We start from the raw sequence: 14,037 nt of genomic DNA, 5'->3' as shown, positions 1-14,037 counted from the left end.
TAATAAAGAACTGGCTAAGGTATCAATTGGATGTAGAACTGACCATGACCCTTAAATTCATACACGACTTATATTAATGTTTCTAAATACAACATGTTGCAGTCTTGGGCCTGAACTCAGAACTTGAGATATTTTTACCACTATAATTTTCATTTGATACATGCAAATCTAAAAGCATGCTGCTAATGGTAATCTGTCTATATGCATATAAAGTATAGACTTTAGAATTATGTCAAAATTGAGAAATCAAAAGCAAGAGCACGTTACTTTCTTGACTGATGGAGGACAGCTTAAAGTGAATGGAGATTTGAAAGAAAGTAATTTGTACTATTGCATAATTTTACAAAATTCACTGGATTATTGAAGTATTCCTTATACTGCAAATTTTAATCGTGATAATTGTTGAAAAGGACAAAAAAGGAAATAAGGTTACCTAAGAGAGCAACTGCAGAAGATTGTTGATCTCTTCTGATCATACACCTTGTAATTATATTACGATGTATCAAATTTGGACAAGTGCTTGACAAAGTTGCTCATATGCAACATAGATATCTGATGTTAATAAAACATGGTACCCTAATTTCAAATTTTAGGATCCATGGAAATTAATGGAAATTCAAATTGGAAATATGATTAGAAATAATAATGAAAAAGAGGAAAACTAAGAGATTATAAGTAGGTAAGAACAAAAGGAAAAAATATTTATTGCTTAGTTTAAAGTTTTGGCTGAAACGAAAGAACATTTTATTTTTCAGACAATTAAGTGGGTATGTACCCATTTCATCTCGCTTCTAAGGAAGTCTCTTTGATTCACCTGAAACATAAAAAAAGGTAATGAAGTCAAGAAGTTCTTTTTTAGTTATTTTTCATAATTCCTTGTCTTTTCATATTTAAAGCATCCAAGTTATAAAACTTCATAAATATGACCTAACAGTCATTCTCAATTACTTAAAATAATTCTGTATCTATATACTTATAGTAACAAAATTTTGGTATCAATTTGACAAGCGATGCATGAATTTTCAACAATTTTACTTATATCCTTCATTTATATTGATAATACCAATTGATATAGTAAATAAATTGATATAGTAAATATCATAACTTTGATGGTTAACACGTCAATGATGCCTCATTCTAACATCACTTCATTAACTTTGCCATAATTGTGATGCTTGATTTCATGATTTTCTTTTTTAATTTATTAAACCTTGAGTTATTATTTTTCATGTTTTTTCATCCTTTGGTCCTAAATAATTTGAAGCAAAATAAAATGCTGAGGTGAGATTGGGACTTTGATTAGTGGATTATCTAGGTTGTGCAAATTAGGCTAAACTTTAATTCGAGGTTGAGCCTGGCTTTGTTCGAGCTTAAATGAGGGCATGTTTGGTATTGCGTATGCTTCGTGAGAAAGGAGAAGTCAAAAGCTACGTTTTCTAGCTTCTCCAAAATGCGCTTTTCTGACTTTTCTTCTTGTAGAAGCACTTTTTAGACAATATTACCAGATACTTGTTTTAAGTGTTTCTTGCTTTAAAAGTTACTAAAGAAGTTTTTTTTTTATTTTTTGAAAGTAGTGCCAAATACACCTTGAGCTTGGATGAACATTGATATAAGCTTAATTGATTTTGACTTAATTTTAAGGTTATGAAGCTGATTGAATAGGCTTGTGGTTGGCTTTATTTGAAATTATGCTTGATCAAGCTCAACAAATAACAAATGAACCAAGCTTGATCAAATCCAGGCTTGATCATGCTCAGCACAATTACAACCCTTGAAGCAACCCTGATGTACCTCATTCAGTTTAGAGAACCTTGAGAACAGTTTTTGCCTTACATTTTTCATTTGTTGTTGATCGAAAGTTACACCTAAAGTTTCCTTTCCTATCTTAATGCCATATTTGGTTAGAGCAAGATAAAAAACCATGTACTCTGAGTAACTTATTATGCAACCAAACACAGCCTACTTTATCCTCTAAAATATTGTCCTGCATACACATCTAACTGAAGTTTTGACCCTAACAACTTCAAGATTTGAAGTGCCACTGTGTGCAGGGATGTGCCCTCATCGGGCAAGCATGTGTGCTGCAGTGCCCTACATTTTGTAGGGTATCAACTTGTGTTGGCTCATATCAACCTGTGGCCAGTTCAACATGGATTGCTATGGCTCAAGAACACTTGTCTTTTTTTTTTTTGTGGTGCGGTGTCAGCATATGTTGTGCCATGCTGTGACAGCCATTGTCTGGCAGGTCCCATGTCTGCGGTGCCTAAATCCTTGGATGACAACAGAAAAACTACCTCTTATTTTAATGGCAGAATGAGCACTATGTTAGCCTTTAGCTAATGTTGGGGAGAATACTCAATAGCTTCTATCTTTAGGTTTTATTGGAAATATTCACCTATCAATAAAGTGCTGTTTGATATGGTTTACTTGCATATTGTCTCAGATAAGTTTGTGATAAATTGCATTTTTTTTTAATTGTCGTAGTTGATATTAACTCATTTGTTAACATGTTGATGTATTTATAACAGCTGATCTAGAGGAAACTGTAGTCATAATTAAAAAATTAATCATTTATTGACAGGTTGTGGTTTCACTTTTCTGCTGCATATCTCATCACTGGAGTTGTATGCTTCCTGCTATATTTTGTAAGTTGATTTTGCTTTTTGTTGTTCATTGTTCCTTCATTTTGATTTTATAGTAGTTGAGCTAGCTGCGTCATCAGCAATGGGATTTGCTTTCTGGTACTTACACATCAAGCTTTATTAGGTGCCTTTTATCAGCACTTTCTACCAAGTTTGATCACCATTTCCTGAGGTTGGCTGTAACATGGATATTCTTTGATCATAGTCCATATGACATGCTTGTGTTGGTTGATCCGTATTTGAACTTATACTGTTTTGACAATGAACATTGGTTCTTATTTTGTCTACGTAATATTTAGCCATTTATTAGCAAAAAAGGGAAAAAGATGAATGCTTATTGTTTCTTTTTGCAGGAGTATAAAAATATCTCTGAGAAGAGGCTAGCCTACTTTAATGCATCCAAACCACAAGCACATCACTTTACTGTTCTTGTTCGCGATATCCCTAAACATGAAGGGGGTTCCCTCAGTGATACTGTTGAGAGATTTTTCATGGAGTATTATCCATCAACCTACTTGTCTCATGTTGTGGTTCATCGAACAAACAAGCTACGAGGTCTTATTGTAAGAATAATTTGTAATTTTACTGCATTTATTTGTTCTGCACAAGTTAACCTATTATTGTACTTTTTTGAACTAAATACTACCGAATTCAAGCATAGTCATTCGTGTGAGGATGGGTATGGTCATGTAACACAATTTAATAGATATTCTTATTTTTTTAGCATTAAATAGGAAACCTCAGAACAATTTCTGCGTATAGTATGGAACCAGATCTTTTATTCCCTTGTATGAGGATCATCTGTTTTATTGACAGGAAATCAAAAGATAAAGAGGTAAAAATAATTACAGGAGTATTCAGAGTTTTAGACTATTGCTTTTGGGTGTAAACTTTAATCCAATCAAATTGATGGTCACTCTTTTTCCTAATTAGGCATTAATATTATAAGTGGAGGATAAATATTTTAGATATAGATATAGAAGAGAATAAGTATATCCAAAAGGAGGAAGGTGGTAAGCAAGGTTGGCTGTACTAGTACTGAACTTATATTGGTTGGCCGGTGGTACGGTACAATATAGTACCGTGCCGTGCCGTTGTGGCGTGTATTGACAAAGAAAAATCAAAGAGGGATGGGGAGAGGGAGAAGGAGAGAGAGGGAGAGGGAGGGAGGAAGAGAGAGGGAGAAGGTGGGTGGGTGGGGGGGAGGCTGAGAGAGGTGGAGGGAAGGTCAGAAGCCCTTGGTTCCCTTGTTTCAAATGAAACAAGGTTCGGGGCCCCTTTTTTTAGTTTGCCGATTCAAAATGAAGTATAAAAAAGGGGCCTCCGGCAAATCGGCAAAATATGAAAAAGGGGCCTTGACCCCTGTTTTGTTCAAAATAGGGGAACGGAGGGCTTCCAGCCCTTCCTCCACCCCTCTCAGCCTCTCTCTCCCTCACTTCCTCACTCTCCCTTTCTCTCCTTCCCCCCTCCCCCTCTCTCTCTCTTCATCTCTCTCCCCTTCTCCCTCTCCCCTTCCCTCACTGGATTTTTTGAATTGAGGGGCGGAATCGTGGCGGTCCATCCTCGGTATGGTTTAGCATACCCGGAGTCGGGCGATTCGAGATGGTACTGCCTTTCTCGGTGGTAAGCTTTGTGGAATTTATAGGCTCTTTGGTCTTGCTTGTTGATGCTTGTGCAAGTTCCAGTGTGGTTGTTTATGCCTCCCCTCCTATAAAGAATGAAGGGCCTAATTAGTTTGTGGCCTCATGAAACAAAGTATAGAGGGGGATGTAGTAAGGGTAACAACCCATGCTTGTGTAGAATGGTGAGGAAAAAGGAGAAAATTTAGGAAAGTTGGATAAAGATTTTGAAAAAAGTCTTAGAAAACCTTGTATTGGGGGTTGTGGGTTATGTTGGCTATTTGCTTGGGAATTTTTTAGAGTCTGCTAGATGGCAACAATACCTTTTTTTTTGCTTGGGAATTTTTTAGAGTCTGCTAGATGGCAACAGTACCTTTTTTTAAGACTCTTGTTTATTGTATTATTTGGGAGTCATACAATAGATGCATCAAAATGGTTAGACATTAGCATCTTAAGAATTCTTTTCAATATTTAACCAAGTTACCAATCACGAGCATGCCTCTGTACCTTTATGAGTTGCAACATGTGAGGAATTCGCTATATGTGATATGTCATGAAAGACATATTAATGATTTTCTTCTTTTTTTTTCCTCCATATGTGCATGATGTACGATATTTTCATCTCATTCATTTAGATATACTATTTGTCCTTACTTTCAACATATAAAATAATGACAGTTTTTTAAATTCCTGTCCAGACTGATGCCGAGAATCTGTATAGGAGACTCGCCCACCTAAAGTCAAGACCAGCTACTTCACAAAATAATTGTTGTGGTAGCTTCCTAGGATTGTTTCAGAAAAAAGTTGATCTTGCAGGTCATTATGCAAAGAAATTGGAGGATCTAGAAGAGAATGTGAGAACAGAGCAGTTGGCAAGAGAGGTACATGCCTTTTTCTTCCCATTACAGTGAGCTTTAATGTAGTACAATGATGGCTTGATATTGCTGAAAATGTTCTTTCTAGGTGCGCTAGGTATACTTCTTAGGACCCTGTTGCTTAAATAAATTATAGAGGGGTAGGTTTAAGTGTATTTCTCTGTTTCTTTTCTTTATTATATTACCTTGTCTCCTATCGGTTAGTTTTTGTTATCCTAATGTTTGTTTTCAAGGTAATGGCTATTAAATTAACAATAAAGGAATTTATGCAGTGTCAAGTGTGATATGTTTTACTTGACAAAACTAAGTTAATTCCAATCAATCAGAGTTATTGATTCATTTGATATTTGGATTATGTAATAAATATTGTGTGTCTTCTGATGCTGAAATATCAATCACTGGCTGATTTGTCAAAGTATTATTGCTTGTTCTTTCATTTTTTTTAGACTAAGATCAAGTGCTCAACAAGAAGGGCAGTCAATGTAAATTGCACCACTTATCATTCACTGCTATATTGAACCTCTATTTAGTGTTAGGCCGGACACAGTAGTTTGTAAATCCTATCTTATCTTTACTAATATCATCAAATTGCATTTCCTGGCTATATGCTGCTCTCCATTCTGTTTGTCAAATTGCTTCTTTGTAAAGAAATGCAATTATTGAGGAAGCAAATTATGAATTTATCTTATCCTAGGGAAAATTATTGTACTTCTGTGAGCGAAATAGATAATTAAGAACTAATCTATCCTTTCTATACTGATCAGAGATTTTTCTGAAGGAGTGTAAAGCAATGGAGTAACAACTAGAGATGAAGAAATTATGATCACTTTGTCGACAAACATGCACTTCAGCATCCTTTCTTTGACCCATCAATCTAGACCTGATGATGCTTCTTATTGGCCCATTGGAGCCTACAGTAAATAGATCCAAACCATCTTTAAATGTTTTTTGCTCACTGCCCTTTATCAGTGCTACTGTCATCTCAAAAACTCAGCTGCATGTCCAGCTCAGCATTTTCATCTGTAGAATGTTCATGTTATCTTCACAGGACCTCTTGTTTTGACCAAGACTTGAATTTATATAATAAAGAGGATCTTATTAAATTGTCTGGTCTTACCATGGACGGTGGCATATTATTCTGGAGGTGCATCTGCATTTTACAATACCTAATTTTTTATCCTACCATGGACATTAATTTCCTTTTTAATTATTTTGTGTAAATAGCACTGATCTATACTCCTGCAGAAGTTGCAGCTTTGCACTCTGGGTTTTTGGCAAAAACATTCTTGTACTAATCCACCTCCTGCTATTTTTTCTAATTCATTGTAAACTACACAGAAAAATTCAAGATTCTGTGCGTTTTATAAAAATGTTAATCACATAGTAATGGATTGGGGCTCCTATTGGAAACACTCTGCAAATTTTGTATACCTTAATGTGAGATAGAACTTTGATATTTCTAGAAATGTGTTGTCATTATGGAAATCTTGTCCTCTATTTAGTTTGTCGACGAACATTTCGCAATAATGGCTCACAATTTTGTCCAGAAATTCCAGAACCAAAACATTGCATCTAGAGCCAACCTGAAAATGGGGTAAGTTTTAGATTTTGTCCAAAACTGACCTGTGGAACTAAATTTGTTCTACATATGACTGCTTATGCTATTTTTTGCTATTTCCTCAGACATTTAAATTTCGAGATGCATTTCCACTAGATTAAACCTAGATGTTGTAAGTTTTGAGAGGACAAGAACCATTGCAACACTGTATTCTGCAGAAATCTAGAAGAAAAGTAAATTTTTCAGCATATGTCTAGCTGTCTTGGAGCTCAAATCTTGTGGACATATTTGTTATTGTATGCCAGATTGCCATCTAACAGTAAAATGATTATTTACAAACGCACACTAAGCATGATATTCGAACACTTTATTTTTTGTTAAAAAACAGTTTAAGTGCAAAACCATTGAAGCAATACATCCAAAGTACCTAAGAAACATTTTATTACTTTTAGATAATGTCTGATTAATTTTTTTTGACTTATTTGATTTTTCTTTATTGCCTCATTTTACCTAATTTTTGTTGATGGGTTTTGGATTTCTTTGTAATTTTCAATCAGAGTTGCTGAAGCTAGAGTTGGAACTACGGAAGTTGCAGAAATCATCAAAACCAAAATTTGTTAGGACCAGACAAAACCTAGATTGAGTTTTCCAGCATCTAGGTTTGCATGAAATGCTGGGATCAAGTCCAACTTATACATTTATTTTTTCTTCTTTTTTTTTAAAAAAAGAAGTTTAAACTCTTTATCTGAAACAAAAGAAAGCACAATCTTCATTATGAACATTAGAGGTGAAACCACCATCAAATACATTCTCACTATGGGTTTTCTAAAGCAATTTAATTTTAAATGGAACACATTTTTGAATTTTGTGACCTAATACAGAGTCTATTGTCTTTTCTATTGCTTATGTGCAAGAAATTGAACATTGGTATTATCACTCCTTTTATCCATTTCTTGGTGTTCCAAAAACTAAACTTATCTATTCAAATACAAACTTTTAGCAAGCATATGCCATATGATGGATGGCTTCACCAAATTTTCTAGAGTGACAAGGCCTCAACCTTGAAATGACATGAAGACTATGTTTATTTTATCCTTTCAAGATTGAAAGACCAAAATTTGTTCTTTTCTTTTTTCCAAGTAATTTAAAGGAAACCTGAAAAAATTTGAAACAATTATCTGTATATTTAATATCTTCTTTAAATATGTTAGATCAAATCCAAAGTTCTTAAAGTTCCACTCCTACATGTTATTGAATATAACAATCATTGTAGAATGTGGATAGTTCTAGATAGCATTTTGATATTTATATTAATATGATTCTAGGCTGTTCTTAGGATCCAATTTCCTATTTATCTGCTACTATCCATTTAAAAGGTTTATCTTCAAAGATGTTTGAGCTTCATTAAGCTATTATTTTCCCTATGTTTGTCTCTCGAGAGAAGTATGTTTTTCACTAGTGGCTAGTGGCTACTTTGCCTTCAACTTCTATCATGTAGGACTGCTTTTTGTTGCATTTTGCTTCTTCATTTGCAAAGACAGTGATATCTCGTAAGTTTGACCAGATATTTGCTGCCTACTTTTTTTTCTTTGGAAAAAAAGGCGAAGCTTTTAGTTGACATAAACTACTAATCTTCTTAAGATTTGTGTGCAAAACCAGCACCGAAACTTTTTGCTTTTACTAGAAATTAATTGATTTGGAATATAGGTTATTTGATAGCAATGTTTTAAGCCTCAATATCAGGCCCCTATCGGTACGTTTCTAGTATGGTATTGCATGGTGCTTTATGCCCTTCTACTGACACATGGTACATTATTGGAGTCGGCAACAAATCGATACATGTGTTTTTTATGCGGAGCCTTGGTATCAATATCGATACTGCATTGATTGCGTAGTGCCTGTACAGTTCAGTATTTTATTAGAAATTGACCAGTAGGGCAATGTTACATGTATAAATAGGCATCTTTTGTTTTTATTAGGTTGTTTATTTGTACATTTTAAATTTGAAAGTCACAAGAGAGATTTTCCCCAAACTTTGTGAGACTTAGGAGGAAAAGGAGCAGGAATTTTTGCAGTAACCTGGGCCTCCTGAAAAATGTATCTAAGACATCTTGATTTGTGAGATTTGTTTGGAATCTTCTCAAAAGGGTCCAAAATCCAAGACATTCTAGGTTTGTTTCCTCTCCACCAGGATATTCCGAACCGGTACCGGGAGGCGTACCGGTGGTCTATCGGACCGGTTCATTGTTCTCGGTACCGTTTCAGTACCGCGCCCGTACCGAGAGCCGGAGCCGAAGAAGACGAGGTAAAAGAGAGTGAGCGGGGAGAGGCCTCTGCTGCCGGCGGAGGCCGTGCAGTGGGGGGGGTGGCAGAGGCCGAGACCGCTGCCGCGTCTCCTGTTTCTTTCGAAACAGGGGACACGGCTGTGGAAAAAAAAATTGGAATTTTTTAAGTGAAGTTGGTGGCTTGCTTGTCGACTTCACTTAAAAAATCTCCAAATTAAAAAAAAACAGGGGACGCGACCGCGACCTCGGCCTCCACCGGCCCCTCGAGGCTCTTTGATGGCGGTAGAGGCCTCTCCTTCTCCCTTCCTTCCCCGCTTGCTCTCTCCTCTTCTTCTTCTCCGGCTCCGGCTGGGTTCTGTCAATACGAGCTGCATACCGTTTTCCACGGCTGAACCGTACCGGTCAGGGCTTGGACCGGTACGGTACGTGCTGAACTTGCCGGTACGGGCCAGTTCAGCATATCTTGCTCTCCACTAGATTATGGAAATCAATCATCCCTTGGTTTTAATCTGGTGGATATGCCTTTTGAAACTTTAAAATTCTAAGAGAAAGCCCTGCTATATTTATTGATTTCATTAATTTTTGTTGTTTGTTTATACTATCATGTTTCGTAAAAGAATTGAGTGCTAAATTACACTTAAAATGATTTGCAGCTTATGTTTTACTTTTTTTTATTTTAATTTATTGATAGTCTCATCCTGCAACAATGACTGTAACACCCGCACATCCCAAATAACACAATATGTTAAAAGTGAAGTCAATTATATTTTTCTGAATTGTTTACTTTTGCAACCAATATAATATTTTATTTTTATATTTTGATTTTTTGTACACTTTTTTTTGGTTTTGTTCAAAGCAAAACTGCCAAAACTACTAAAAACAAAAATCAGTTGTCCTAATTAAAATCGAAATGAAAACTGAGTTTTGGAACCTTGGGGTTGCTTCAATGGCTTGCATAGAAGATTCTAACTGAAAAGTCATTAGTCTTCACATTCAGGTCATCGGATCTGGATAGTTGTTTGTAGTTTGAATATACTATCGAACAAACATTTGTACTTTTTGTTTACTTTGATGTAGTATTTCGTTCATTCCTCCTACTGCCAGTTTCATTAAGGAGAGAATAATATGTCTGGCATGCACTATATGCTTATGAATTTGCATGGTGTTAGATTTTTCTACCAGTACTTGTTACCTGCTAGCAGAGGCCTTTCCTGGGGCCTTTTTTCCTTTGTGTCCTCCTAATTTTCATTTGCCATGGCTTCACTCTTTTCCTCCTAATTCAGTAGTTGCTTGCTCGTGAGATGTTTTTTTGAAATTGTGCTTAATGCATGGCATTTTCATTCTAAGATCTTTTTGTTGTCAATACTTTAGGAAGTCCCTGCTGCTTTTGTATGCTTCAAATCTCGGTATGGTGCTGCAACAGCTCTCCACATCCGACAATCACTCAAACCTACAGAGTGGGTAACAGAGGAAGCTCCTGAACCTCAAGATGTATACTGGCCTTTCTTCTCTACATCATTCATGCAGAGATGGATGTCTAAGGTGGTGGTCCTTGTAGCATCTGTTCTCCTGATAGTTGTCTTCCTCATTATCGTTGCTTTTGTTCAAGGATTGACATATTTGGATCAGTTAGAGATATGGTTGCCTTTCCTGAAGAAAGTACTGACAATGTAAGTAGTTGAAGGTTGAAGCAAGCAATTATGTTCTCAAGATGATTCTGTTATTTTTCTATCTTACAAGGTTCACTTGGTTGGCCTAGTCTAGTTTATGTGTTGTTTCTGTGTTTTTGCTGCATCAAATCAGTCATCCATGTGAATTACTTGCATTTGCAGAACTGTCGTAAGCCAAGTAATTACTGGATATCTTCCCAGTCTTATTCTTCATTTTGTTTCATCTTATGTGCCTTCCATCATGAAGCTTTTCTCCACCATGCAAGGATACATTGCCCACAGTGAGATTGAGAAAAGTGCATGTTATAAAATGCTTTTGTTTACCATATGGATCCTCTTCTTTGCAAATGTGCTTACTGGTTCAGTTACAAGTCAACTCCAGATAATACTTGATCCAAAGAATATTCCTTCGAGGCTAGCTGTCGTTGTACCAGCTCAGGCAAGTTTGTATGTCTCTTTTATTTTCTGATTGAGAGGTGTTTATTATTCTATACTATAGTTGTGTCTTTGGGAATGAGGGTGAGCCTTGGTGCAATGCTAAGGTTGCTCCATCATGATGTGGAGATCACGGGTCTGAAACATAGAAACAGCCTTTCTGCATATGTGGTTAAGGCTGCATTAATTTAACCCTCCCTAGACCTCGCAATGGTGAGAGCCTCGTGCATTAGGCTGCCTTTAGTTGTGTCCTTGGGAAGGCATATTCTTTTTTGATGTGTGCGGATTGCATGTGTATTATGTATAAGTACATATGCAGTAGGCTGCCCTTAGTTATGTATAATTACATGTCCCTAGCTACTACATGGTTCTGATGTTTTGTGCAATTGATTACAAAGAGTGGTGCATGTATATGCATATTTACTTATTGTGAGTTCTAAAAGATTGGAGGCATAGCAGCACAGACAGGGATCCGCCTAATACCTAGGTGCTAGGCACGTTCCAATAGGTCAAGGTACCCCGCTCCCCCCCCCCCCCCCCAAAAAAAAAAAAGATTTGAAAAATTTAAAAACATAAGAAGAAACTTTAAGAAAATCTATAATTAACTTTTTTTTAAAAAAGAAATGTAACATCCAAGTAAGATATACTCGTAACTGGGCAAAATATTAAAATATTAAAGTGGGGATGTAGGTGGCTCTTTCATGGTATCGCAATTTACTGGTTATAATGGGTTTCCTATAATGTTTGCGACTATCTTACTGATTCTGTATTACAAATGCTGATAGACACAGACTCTATTGAAGACATGCAATATTGTGTTACTATGGTATTCAAATTTATATCTTAGAATCAAGTATAGTTGCAAGAAATTTAGTTCTTGCACTTAAAATTAGGCAACTTAAAACAAACCCTAAATTCCAGCCCAAGAACAATATTACTAAAAAGAAGATGCAATAATAATCTGTTAGTCAAACTCTGACTCAAGTGCAGAAAGTTTCTGAGAAGTTATACAGGAAAATACCTGGGGCTGGCGGGCTTAGATTTAACAACTAAGTGACATGTGCACAGTAGAAACTTGGCACATCATGATTGCAAATAGGGCATGGTGGGGATAGATGAGCTCAAAAAGGGAGACCCAAAGTTGCGAGGCAAAGGCGACGAAGGAGAGGAAGGAGCAGGGTTGGGAGGTAGTATGGAATAAAAAGGGCCTTGGTTTCTCCCTTGCTATATTGAAGATTAAGCGGCTTAACCACATTAGCAATTCCATACACAGCCATCCAACTAAATTGCTGAAAGCACACCTGCAGTTTTCTTTTCTTTTTTTTTTTAATGGATCTTTGGAAGTGTGATGGAAGGGTGCCCATTTCTGCAGAAATTTAACAAGAAAATATGAAGGGGGCTGGCAAGCTTGAGGGAGAACGGAGAAGTGTGTGCAACAGCAGGAAATCAATACTTCATGATTGGAAATGAGGCAAAGCAGAGATGGGTGGGAATGAAAAATGGAGATCCAAGCCTATTTACCAAGAGAGACTGGAGAGGAAGGAGGGGTATTGATTTAATATATATGCATATTATAATTTTGAAATTATTTTAATTAAAAAAGTTTGATATGCTAAAATAGAAATAAAAGACCAGGCCAATCAGTCATCTCATGGTATTTTATATGAATTCATATGCATTATATAGCAGTCGGATGCTAATTAAGTCCTGTTGTCAGTAATGATACCCTTGACGAGCTAAAGTCTAATTTGAGACCTTTGGTTATATTTTTTGTTGTGACAGTTAGATATATGTGTCTAGGGTATTATGACTTCTTGTTACATTTTCAAATCAGTACTTTTAACACCACATATAAGTTATTGCCTTTGAGTATCATTTGTTTGTGCAGTCATCAAGCTTGGTTACTTCTATTTTGTAACCTTTATATGAGAGATAATTTGCCCATAAGAATTTGTTTTTACATGTTGCTAAATATCATTTTGCTTTTCAGGCCTCTTTCTTCATTGCCTATGTGGTGACATCATGGACTAGTCTATCATCAGAACTCACTCGCATGATCCCTCTAATTGTTGATTTGATAACCAGGAATTGTTCAAGATGCAAGTCTGATGAATTGCAGATACCATCTATCCGATACCATAGTGAAATACCTAGACTTCTCGCATTTGGGCTTCTTGGACTAGTGTATTTTATATTAGCACCATTAATTCTACTATTCTTATTGGTTTTCTTCTGCATTGGATACATAATCTATCGTAATCAGGTGAATTGGCACTACTTAAATTTGTTTTATGTTACTTGAATGTGTTTTATCATATTATTGTAAAAAATAAGTTGGCTTCAGTATTGTAGTTTTCCTTGAAATTTTTGTTTCTTGTTATATTTACGGGAAAGAAAGATGCTCTTTTTTTGAATAATATGCAGTAATATGTACATTTAGGTTGTGTGTTGAACTTTTTTTATGTTTGAGTTGGCCTTCCTATTAACTCAAAAGTTGTAGTTCTAGGCCGATGAGTTCAACGGATTTATATATCTGTACTTGTGTAAATTAACCTAGAACTTTGTTTAATTCTTAACATAGATGATGGAGCAACAGTTGCTTGTGTTTGGGAAAAGCACCTATTGGTACTATGTACCTCAACTTTCAATTTACCAGCCCGTCCCTTGGGAGAGCACCCACAGTGGCAGAGCTAGTGGTGCATGGTGAGAGGGTGGGTGCCCTTGACACATGTATAAAAATGATGGACAAGCTATTTGTCACGTAAGATCCATATTGAAGTATTCTTTTTTTTTTGGAGATGTTAGTACTGGTGATAAACAATATAGTGCCAAAAACTGGAGAAACACATTACTTTATAAAAAAACAAACAGTGATGTAACATTCAAGTTATATGGTGAGAAATATGTGGTGCGGAAAAGAGGGAGAAGAAGAGAAAAGGAGAGAAAAACAGGA

The 14,037-nt window shown here is 36.0% G+C and overlaps 1 protein-coding gene across 2 annotated transcripts in view; it reads left to right on the top strand.

Moving 5' to 3' along the window:
* Nucleotides 1-14,037, top strand: part of HYP1 (hyperosmolality-gated Ca2+ permeable channel 2.3) — a 28,205-nt gene that overhangs the window by 2,834 nt on the left and 11,334 nt on the right. For both annotated transcript variants that reach the window (XR_015976468.1, XM_008782731.5), the window contains exons 3-8: nucleotides 2,582-2,645; nucleotides 2,996-3,205; nucleotides 4,960-5,142; nucleotides 10,351-10,649; nucleotides 10,812-11,088; nucleotides 13,075-13,347. Coding sequence is in view for 1 of the 2 variants with exons in the window: in XM_008782731.5 (XP_008780953.1) it covers nucleotides 2,582-2,645; nucleotides 2,996-3,205; nucleotides 4,960-5,142; nucleotides 10,351-10,649; nucleotides 10,812-11,088; nucleotides 13,075-13,347 (1,306 nt within the window). In the remaining variant the exon portion in view is untranslated. The remainder of the gene's footprint in view (nucleotides 1-2,581; nucleotides 2,646-2,995; nucleotides 3,206-4,959; nucleotides 5,143-10,350; nucleotides 10,650-10,811; nucleotides 11,089-13,074; nucleotides 13,348-14,037) is intronic.

The sequence above is a fragment of the Phoenix dactylifera genome, chromosome 1 (genome assembly GCF_051530095.1).
Source record: "Phoenix dactylifera cultivar Ajwa chromosome 1, Ajwa_hap1_PhDact_Kaust_v1.1, whole genome shotgun sequence".
NCBI lineage: Eukaryota > Viridiplantae > Streptophyta > Magnoliopsida > Arecales > Arecaceae > Phoenix > Phoenix dactylifera.
This window is presented reverse-complemented; position numbering and strand designations above follow the sequence as displayed.